Source organism: Belonocnema kinseyi, chromosome 2, assembly GCF_010883055.1.
Source record: "Belonocnema kinseyi isolate 2016_QV_RU_SX_M_011 chromosome 2, B_treatae_v1, whole genome shotgun sequence".
In the NCBI taxonomy this organism is placed as follows: domain Eukaryota; kingdom Metazoa; phylum Arthropoda; class Insecta; order Hymenoptera; family Cynipidae; genus Belonocnema; species Belonocnema kinseyi.
This window is the reverse complement of record NC_046658.1, coordinates 113,689,534-113,700,770: the sequence shown is the minus strand read 5'-3', so window position 1 is coordinate 113,700,770 and position 11,237 is coordinate 113,689,534. Positions and strand designations below refer to the sequence as shown.

The following is an 11,237-nucleotide window of genomic DNA, read 5'->3' as shown; positions in this document are numbered from 1 at the left end:
GGAACCGTGTAAAACCAAGGGAAATACGATTTCTCACAGAAATAGGGAAATATATTCTTTTAAATAAAATTAATGTTGGTACTATATTAAATTCAAATTAAAACGCTTCAAATTTCCAATATTCAAAGTGAAAATAATACATTTTCAACAATATAGATGAATTTGTAAACAAATGGCTTAATTTGCACATTAAAAAGGACGAATTTTCAACTACATGATTGAATTTTTAACTAAAAAAGAGAAACTTTCAATCAAAAATGGAACAGTGGAATGTTCAGTAAAAAAATTAATACTCAACAAAAACTAAAAACCAATTTTCAAAACAATTTTCAACGAAAATGATGAATTTTTAACTGGAATAGTTCAATTTTCAACCAAGAAGATCAATTTTTTACAAAATGTCGAATCTTCAAACAAGTATATGCATTTTAAATTAAGAAAGATCATATTTAAACCAAAAATTGATTAGTTCCATTTTCAGTTTAAATAATTAATTTTCAAATAAAATTATGAACTTTTGATTGGAATAGTTGAATTGTAAACTAAAAAGATGAATTTAAAACTAAATGATCAATTTTTAACTGGAGTAGTTGAATTTACAAACAAAAAGATGAATTTTCAACCAAAAAGATTAATCTTCTACCAAAAAGGCAAATGTTCAACAAAAATGCATAACTGTCAAAAAATATTGGATTCTAAACAAGATAGACGAATTTTTAACCAAATAGCTAAATTTTCAATAAAAAATGAAATAGTTAAATTATCAGTAAGAAACTTAATTTTCAGTAGAAAATTTAAATATAAACATAAAAGTAAAATTGTAACCAAAAAGATTAATCTTCTTCCAAAAAAGACAAATTTTCAACAAAAATGCACAAATATAAAAAAATATAGGATTTTAAACAATGTAGGTGAATTTGTAACCAAACAGCTGAATCTTCAATCAAAAAGGAAATAGTTAAATTATCATTAAGAAACTTAGTTTTCAGTAAAAAATGTAATTTTGAAGAAAAAAGTAAAATTTTAAACCAAAGTGATGAACTTTAGTCTAAAATGATGTAATTTTAAATGCAATATTTGAAGTTCAAACTAAAGAGATGAATTTTCAACTAAAATGATGAATTTTCAACTAGAATAGTTGAAATTTTGAACCAAGACGAATTTTTAATCGAAAACCTTAATCTGTCACCAAAAAGGCAGATGTTCAACTAAAAAGGATAAACTTTCAACCAAAAATTAATTACAATTTTTTTAAAATGTCGAAGAAAATGATGAACTTTTCACTGGAACAGTTGAACTTTAAAGAAAAACGATGAATTTTTAACTGGAGTAGTTGAATTTTAAACTAAAAAGATGAATTTTCAACTGGAATAGTTGAATTTTCGAACAAAAACATGAATTTTTAACCAAAATGCACAGCTGTAAAAAAATATTGCATTTTCAACAATGTAGACCAATTTTTAACCAAATAACTGAATTTTCAATCAAAAAGGAAATAGTTAAATTATCATTAACAAACTTAATTTTCAGTAGAAAATTTAATTTTCAACAAAAAAGTAAAATTTTAAACCAAAGTAATAAACTTTAATCTAAAATGATGAAATTTCAAATGCAATATTTGAAGTTTAAACTAAAGAGATGAATTTTCAACTAAAACTATGAATTTTTAACTGGAATAGTTGGATTTTCAACCAAGAAGATTAATCTTTTTTTTTAATGACGAATTTTGGGGACGAAATACTTGGTGTAAAAGTTAGCCCATCTGTTTCATACTACTTACTAATAATTAGATTTGACAAAATCCATTTAGAAATCTTTTGCCATTTAAGTACATCTTACATAATTAAAAAAAAAATTTTCAAGTAAGTGAATTGTCCTTTCAATATTATCGGGACTTATAATTTCAGTTTTAATTCAAAATGTTGCAAAACGTTTCCCGACGTTTGTGACAACTTTAATGCCTTGTTTACGAAGTATAATAAATATATAAAATACTTTGAATTATTTCTTTAATTATGAACCAGTTTTCGATTTTTCTAAATCCATATGGAGCCTAATCGTAATATAAAAAATGGTAGGATAAAAAATTAGTCCTACTTTGAATCCTCCCGAACTGCTCCACAATGTTACTTAAAATCTTTTCCCAAATACCAAATACAGATAAATTTATAAATAAATCCTAAGAAAAAGATCATATTCTTCAATTATAATCGTAAAATTGAATAATAAATTAGGGTAAAAGTCAATAGCCGCATGGTTTTGCCGCAGCACTTCATGAGCGAGAATTCCAAACTCTACAAAAACTAGACAAATTTTTCACAGCAAAACTCTTAATTTTGAAAATTAGTATTGAATTTCGTTAAACTTTAAGCAAACTTAGCAACACTTACCGAAACTATAGCAACTTTAAACCATTCACTGCCAATATCAACACTCATAACGGCGACCCCATCGCTTTGGCCAAATAAGAAGCTGACCGCGAATAATGCCAAAAAAATAATGGAAATATTTTTGGACACCATGGTTCCCTGAAAATGAGAAAAAATCGTCATTAACTTTCACAGAAATAATGTGCATGAACGGCACAATCACGACACGTTAATAACTGTCACGCTGTCAAACTTGGTTATAATACCGGTGGATTGATTTTTGCCTGCGTTCAATTTCTTCTCGATAATATATTTTTTGTTCTTACCTTTGTGCTTTGACCAGTATGTATTAACAAAGATAAAACAATCTCCCCTTCACACCATTAGAAACAAATTGGTTGCATTACAATCTTCATGAGCGAAAAACAGAAAATCGTCTGTTCGAGTTCAGTGCTCACAATCTGTTGTCGGCTGCAAAGGAACATGTGTTTGTGTGGCAAAACCTGATTGGCTGGTTCGTACCAGATGCGGCTCTCTAATTGGTCCGCGTTGACAAATGTGCACACAGTGTACAAACGTACCAAAAGTAAACTAAAAGAAAAGACTGGAAACTATTTTTAGATTTAATCAGAAACTTTAGAATCCCTTTTTTTCAGTTTTTGAGCTCGCAAGGCTAATCATCAAAAAAATATATTTTACTTACGATGCACAAAAATTTGCATGAATGAAATCCAAAGAGCGGATAATATGAAAAAACTACCTATAATACAGGAAATGCGTCCTGATAAAAAATACTAAATGTAGGTTTACGTTCAAATTATCGATTTTTTCATTTTGAAAAGCAGTAAAGACAAAGGCATGTCTTTTAAAGTATGTCAGTTATTATTTTGTATTTCAGAATCGCAGGTTGTTTATAAATGCATTGATTTCATCAGTAAAATCATAACAATCTTGTTTGCAACGTGTCACTAACCGGCAAAAAGCCGGGCTTTTTTCGACCTGTCTTCACTTTACCAATAAATATCGTCTCGCTCTTCAAACAACATTTTTTGAAATTGTGCTCAGCGTGTATCAAACAATTCGGTTAAAATATTGAGTCATTTTATATTTTAGATTTTAAATTTTATATATGTTTCGTTCAAAAATGGATGTTATTTTTATACAATATAAATTAAATCTGTCTTTTCGGCTTGAAAAATCGACTTTTTTGTAAAAAATAATATTTGTTAATGAAAAAAGTACCATTTTTGTGTGAAGTGTGATTTTTTTAGACTAAAAATTCAACTATTTGGTTAAAAAAGTTTATATTTTATTAAAAATTCGTCATTTTTGGTTAAATTTAATTGTTTTGTATTTAAATTAAAAATATTTTTTGGTAGAAAATTCAACTGCTTGGTTGCCAGTTGAACTGCATGTACTTAAAAAAAAAATTATTTCTTTGGTTGAAGATTGAACTAATTTATTGTAAGGTCCCCTTTTTGGGGTGAAAATTTATGTTCTTACCTGCAAATTTAACTATTTGTTTGAAAAGGCGCTTTTTTGCATGGAACTGAAAATTTAACGGCTTTATATAGAAAATTTGTCTTTTGTTTTTGAAATTTAATAGTTTTATAGAAAATTCAACTATATGGTAGAAAACTCGACTGTTTTTTTAGAAGATTCGTTCTTTTTATTAAAAATTAATTTTTTAAATGGAAATTTAACGATTCAATTTTTGATTAAAAATTTACGTGTTTAGCAGAAAAATTTAAATTTTGTTGTTGAAAATTCATATTTTTTGTTACAAATTCTAGTTCTTTTTTTGAAAAATCGATTTTCTACATTTAAAATGATTGTTTTCAATGAAAACTGTATTATTCCATTTTTGGTGCAAGGGTGCTCTTTTTTATACTAAAAATTTAATATTTGATTGGAAATTCATCTTTTTTGGCAGAAAATTAATCGTGTTTGGAAATTGAACTATTTAGTTAAAAATGTATGTATTAGATTGGAAATCCGTAATTTTTGGTTCAATTTAATTGAGTTTTATTTAAATTTAAAATCTCTTTTCTGTTAAAATATCCACTATTGTATTTTGTATTGAAAATTCATCTATTTTGGTTGACAATTCACCTCCTTAGTTGCAAGTTGAACAACTTATATTTTCTTAAAAAATTTATTTTTTTGGTAGGAGATTAAAGTAATTTGTGGTAAGTTCCCTTTTTTCGGGTGAAAAATAATGCTTTTACCTGCAAATTTAACTATTTGTTTAAAGATAAGCTTTTTTGCATGGATTAAATATTTAACAGCCTTATATAGAAATTTTTTTTATCTTGGAAATTCAACAATTTGATTGAAAATTCCAATATGTAGTAGAAAATTCGTTTTTCATTTTAAATTAATTTTTTAAATGAAAATTTAACTATTACATTTTTGGTTAAACACTGATATTTTCAGTTTAAAAATTTAACTATATGGTTGAAAATATATGTAATATGTTAAAAAAAGCATCACTTGTGGTAGAAAGATATTTTTCGTGGTGGAAAATGCAACTATTTAATTTAAAGTTAAACTAAATTCTTGAAAATAATTTTTTTTTATGGTTGAAGATACATAATTTTAGTTTTCAATCAAAGAGATGAATATTGCAATAAAATTACGAATTTTTAAACAAAGAAATACATTTTTAAGAAAGTTAGTAGAGATTTTAATTTTAAATAAAAAACAATTGAATTTAACCAAAATGTATTTGCATGTATTTTCAACCAAATATTTTTATTTTCAACCAAGCAGTTGAATTTTTAAACTAAAAAGATCAATTGTCAGCCAAAAATGGAATTGCAATTTCATTTTCTACGCAAAACTGTTAAATTGTCAGTCGTAAAATTTGTAGAAAAATTCTACATTTTAAATAAATTTTCTTTCTTTATTTCCTGATAAATCTTTTTATATTTTGGGTACAAGTATTTTGTTCAAAATTCTCCTTTTTTGGTCCTATTCAATTATTTTTTAATTAAAATGAAAATTTGTCTTTGGTTAAAATATCAAACATTGTATTTTTTCGTGAATTCAACCTTTTGGTTGAAAATGCCCAACTATTTGTTTGAAAATTGAACTACTTAGTTAATTTATAAGAAACATATTTGACCAAACCCTACCCCCCCCCCTTCAAATCATCTCTTTTCCTTAAAAATTCCATTGGGTTGAAAATTCAACTAATTTGATTGAAAAAACATTTTTTTGGTAGAAAATGTATCTTTTGTTAATGAAAGTTGATTCTTTGGATTTTAAAATTGTACTATTATTTTTTTTGGTTCAGAAGTCATCTTTTTCGTTGAAAATTCTATTATTTGATTGAAACTATAGCTATTTTATTAAAAAAAAAGCATATTTTTTGGTTGAAAGTTGATTGATTTTATTTGAAAAATCGACTTATATTTTATATTCAGATTCAATCTCTTTGGTTAAAAATTCTGCTATTTAGCTGCAAATTTAATTATTATGTTCGAAATTGAACTATTTTGTTAAAAAGACATTGTTTTGTCGAAACGTCAACTTTTTTGTTGCAAACCTGTCTTTTCGGATCGAAAATCCGTCCTTTTGGATTGAAAATTGTTCTTTTTACATAAAAATCATCTTTTTGGTTCAAAATTATTCTTTTATGGTTGAAAGATAATTTTTTCATTCTCATCAGAGAAGGTATTAAATTTGTGTATAATTTGACCCCTCCCCCCCACCCCTAGTTTTCGTCAAACGTCCACGTTTTGGGACCCCCTGAATCCGAAAGAAAGGTTTTTACGAATGTGTCTGCCAATATGTCTGTCTGTGTATGTTTTTTTGTTAGAACGATAACTTTCGAAAGAATGGACTGATTGGATTTTCCTTTGGTAAATTCTTCTACTATCTTAAAATGAAGGTCAAGTTCGTTAGACAGCCATTTTGGATAAAAATTCAAGAGAAGAAAAATGTTTCTTTTTTAATGCCCTAAAAGATTATTCTAACAATTTTTTGAATTTTCTGGAAAAATCGAAAATTCAAATTTTGGGGGCATAAAAACATTATGGAAAATCAAAAATTATATTTTTTCATTCAACTATTGGAAAGAAAAACAACTTGCTTGGTTCAGAATAACGTACAGCCCACAAATCTTCACCGATTTTGACAAAAAGAATTCGTAAAAAAAGTTAATAAGATTTCTAAGAGAGTTATTCAGCCTGATTTTTGAATTAGGTTTTCAATTTTTTTATAAATAAACATATGTGACGAAAAATGGCCTTTTTCTATTTGACGTTCTCGGTGCTCGTCAATAACAGGATAATGGTTGAAATCGCTTAATTTGCATAAAATAGCATTAGTTAAAGACATTGCAATATTAGACAATATACAAACAAAATTTGTTATCAACAAATTGTTTGTTGAAAACATTTTTTCTACAATTTTCCATAAATACTCGTTTTTTCAACATATCTTGCAAGAAATTGGAATCGAAACAATATTATATAAAAATTTATCTTCTGATTATAATTATTTATATTATAAACAATTGTAATGTACAAATGCAGTAATCAGGCATTCTTCGACAGAAATATTCGTTTTTTTCTATGTCAATTTTTTTCAATGAGGAAATTTATGATAATTTTAGCAAAAGTCATAATTTTTTGATTAATCTTATGACTTTTCAAACAAATTTAATAAACAAATGCATTATTCGGGCGTTTCTCGACAAAAAAATTCTGTTTTTTCAATGCCAGTCTTTTCAGTTGGGAACTTCATGACAATTTCAGCAAAATTCATCATTTTTTGATCAATGTTATGCTTTTTTTTAAACAAATTTAATAAACAAATGCAGTATTGGGGCACCTGTCGACGGAAAAATTCTTTTGGTTTCGATATCAAGACTTTAGTTTGGGATATTCATAATAAATTCGGCAACATTCATGATGAGTTGACAAATTTTATGACTTTTAAAAACAAATTTAACAAATAAATGCATCATTCGGGCATCTGTGGACGGAAAAATTCGTTTTTTTTTTCGATTTCAGTCTTTTTAATTGGGAAGTTCATGATGATTTCAGCTAAATTCATAATTGGTTGATAAATTATATATTTTTTTAAAAACAAATGCATTATTCGAGCATCTGTCGATGGAAAATTTATTTTTTTCGATATCCCAATTAAAACTGTTGACATAGAAAAAAACGAATTTTTCTGTAGACAAATGCCTGATTACTGCATTTGTTCATCAAATTTCTTTAAAAGAAATAATAAAATTCATCAACTTATTATGAATGTTGCTGAAATTCTCATCAAGTTCCCATCTGAAAAGACTGGTATTGAAAAAACCAAATTTTTTTGCCGACAAATGCCCGAATGATGCATCTGTTTATTAAATTTGTTTAAAAGATCATAAGATTAATAAACAAATTATGAATTATGCTAAAAATATCATAAAATTCCCAATAGAAAAAAATGTACATCGAAAAAAACGAATTTTTCTATCGAAAAATGCCTGATTACTGCATTTGTTCATAAAATTTGTTTATAATATAAAGAACTATAATTTAAAGAGATTTTTTTTTAAATCTTATAATTTCCATTGGAATTTCTTGCAATATAACTAGAAAAAACGTATGATTATGGAAAATAATAGAATACATTTTTTCAACAAATAATTTGTTTATAAAAATTTTGTAGTTTAATAATATCAATCATCACAGTACCTATTGTCCTATTTCCACTGAGAACTAATTTTCAATTAAAAAAATTAAAACTATTTTTTTATAAAGCCATTCAATTTCTTATCACATAGTGAAATCCGTTACCAAATTGTTGAATTTTCAAGCAAAAAGGCTGAATAGTTGAATTTTATACCAAATGTTTTAATTTTCAATAAAATAGTTTAATCCTACACCAAAATAGATAAATCTTCGACTAAGCACTTGCATTTTTAACCAAAAAAAGATAAAATTTCAACCAAAAAATGAATTTTCTATCTAGAAAAATTTTTCAGTCAAGAATGAAAAATAATGTTAAGCAAATTGTTGAATTTTGAAGAAAAAAGATTAATGTTTATCAAAAAATGTTATAGTAGATGTTTCCACAACAAAATTTTGATTAAAAATAAAAAAATTAGATTATACCAAAAAGTATATATTTTCAACATGACTTGATTTTGACCAAAAAAATTTGATTTTCTACCAAAAAAAGACGAGTTTTTAACAAATAAACATAATTTTTTAACCAAAATGTTGCATTTTTAACCAAAAATGGAGTGGATAAATATTCATTGGCAATGAATTTTCAATAAAAACAAAAACACATTTTCTACACAACAGTTTAATTTTATACCAATTTGTTGAATTTTCAAGCCAAAAAGCCTAATTCTCTATACAACAATTTAATTTTAAAAAGGAGAACATGAAATAACAAGAAAAAATTTAATTTACAATTAATCAGTTGACTTTTTTAACAAAATATTTGAATTTGTAGTTAAAAAAACTTTTTTACAACAAAAAAATTTTTAATTGAATTTTTTATCAAAATTCATTATCATTATTCAAAGTTCGACTTTTTGGTTACAAATTCTACTATTTAGTTGAAGATTTAACTGTTTTATTCAAAATTAAAGTCTTTTGTTAAAAAGGAATTGTTTTTGGTCGAAAATTATATTGTTTGGTAGAAAATTCTTTTTCTTTATTGGAAATTAATATTTTTTTGTTGAAAATTTATCTTTTGGTAGAAAAATCTTTTTTTTTTAGTTGTTGAAAATTCACCTTTTATATTTGAAAGTTAATCATTTTTATTGAAAAGTCTACTATTATATATTTGGTGTTTAGTTCAAAATTGTACAAATTATTTGAAAGTTTATTTATTTTACTGAAAATTAAACTAGCTTCTTCAAAAGTCACCTTTTTTTCTAAATTACCCTATTGGTTAAAAAAATCTATTTCGATTGAAAGTTAGTTCTTTTTACCAAAAACAAAACAAAAAAAAGTATTATATTCCTTTTTCAGAATTAATCTGAATTCAACTATTTTGTTAAAAAGTCATATTTTTTTCGAAAATTGATACTTTTTGGATTGAAAATTCTCTTTCACTTAACAAATCGTCTTTTTGGGTGGGAAATTTAACGATTTGCCAAAAAAATATCTCCTTTTGGCAAAAAATTCATCTCTTGGTTAAAAATTCTACTATTTGGTTGAAAGTTCAACTGTTTTGTTAAAAAGTCATCTTCTTTGGTTCAAAATTCATCCTTTTTGATTGAAAGCTAATTATTTTTATTTGAAAAAAAAATTATATTTTTATTTTATAATTAATCTAAATTCAACTATTTTCTTAAAAAGTAATCTTTTTTAATCAAAATTTCAACTGATTTATTAATTAGGAAAGTGTAATAAAAACTTATTTGGTGTGCAAATTGTAATTTTGAATAAAATTTTACTTTTTCAACTGAAAAAAGGTGACTAACGATGAGAAACCCCAAAATAGGAGAAAAAGGTGATAAATTCCTAAAATAGGTGACAAAAGGTGAATAGGTGACACTGTGATGACTGTAATATATATATATAATATTGGAATATCTTTAGTTAATATTAGTTTATGAAACTTAGGCGATTTCAAAACTTTTCCTTTTATTGACGAGCTGTGATCGTCAAATAGATAAAATGGCCATTTTCATCATATTTGTTTATTTATAAAAACTTGAAAACCTAATTAAAAAATCAGGCTCGACAACTCTCTTAGAAATCTTAACAGATTTTTCAAATTTTTTTTTGTTCAAATCGCTCAATATTTATGGGCTGTACGTTATTTTAAACCAAAAATGTCATTTTTTTCCCACCGTGCGCCAGGAATGTGAAAATGAGATCATATGAGCTCCCATATAACACACATTTTGTTGAAAATTCAACTACTTTCTTAAAAAGTCACATTTTTGTCTAAAATTCAACTTTTTTTGTTGCAAATTTGACTTTTTTTATAGAAAATTCATATTTTTGGATTGAAAATTCATTTCGTGTCGAAAAGTCGTCTTATTTGGTTAAAAATTCATCTTTTATGGTTGAAACTTAATTATTTTTAATTGAAAAGTCTGCTATTATATTTTTGGTAAAGAATTAATTTCTTTTGGTTGGAAATGCAATTATTTTCTTGGAAATTCAACTATTTTGTTAAATAGTAATCTTTTTTTTTCGAAAATGCAACTTTTTTGTTGAATATTCGCCTTTTGGGATAAAAAATTGGTCCTTTTGGATTAAAATTACACCTGTAAATTGACAGTAGTCTTTTTTTAATTGAAAGTGAATTAATTTTAATTGAAAAGTCTAACATTATATTTTTGGTTTAGAATTTATTTCTTTTAGTAAAAAAATCTACTGTTAAGTTAAAAATACAACTATTTCATTAAAAATTCACTATATTTCGACTTAAAATCTAAGGAATATGGTACATAAATTAATGTTATTTGAAAGAATCCGTATTACTCTGAAAAAATCGCTCTATTTTGCCTGTTATGAGAGCATTTTGGCTGTGCAGTCTGAAATCGTTTTTAAAATAATTACATTATATATTTAATGTTAGTTGTAAAATTTTAAATTCTTTAAAAAATTTATATAATACAGTAATTAGTATTAAACCATTACTTCCATAATCCAACCGAGAAAAATGTATTTTTTGATCTGGAAAATCCGGGAAATAGACTTGATTTTTTTAACACTTTGAATGGCCACCCTGTAATTGCGAATTTTTAATTTTTCTAGAAAAATTGTTTAAATAAAGTTGGTATAGTTAAATAAAACGCGAATGATAGAAGCGCATGGAAATTTTTTGAAAGTGAAATTCAAATGTTTGCTCAGCTGGTGAGTGTGGTTAACCCTTTTAATTTGAAGCTGA

General features: G+C 25.3%; 1 protein-coding gene across 2 annotated transcripts in view; it reads right to left on the bottom strand.

Annotated features, from left to right (window-relative positions):
• LOC117166841 (hypoxia up-regulated protein 1) overlaps window positions 1–2,831 on the bottom strand; it is a 23,398-nt gene extending 20,567 nt beyond the window's left edge. For both annotated transcript variants that reach the window (XM_033351184.1, XM_033351185.1), the window contains exons 1-2: window positions 2,696–2,831; window positions 2,391–2,528 (exon numbers count right to left, since the gene is read on the bottom strand). In XM_033351184.1, the coding sequence (XP_033207075.1) occupies window positions 2,391–2,522 (132 nt within the window). In that variant the 5' untranslated portion in view covers window positions 2,523–2,528; window positions 2,696–2,831. The remainder of the gene's footprint in view (window positions 1–2,390; window positions 2,529–2,695) is intronic.
• Between the last annotated feature and the right edge of the window lie 8,406 nt (window positions 2,832–11,237).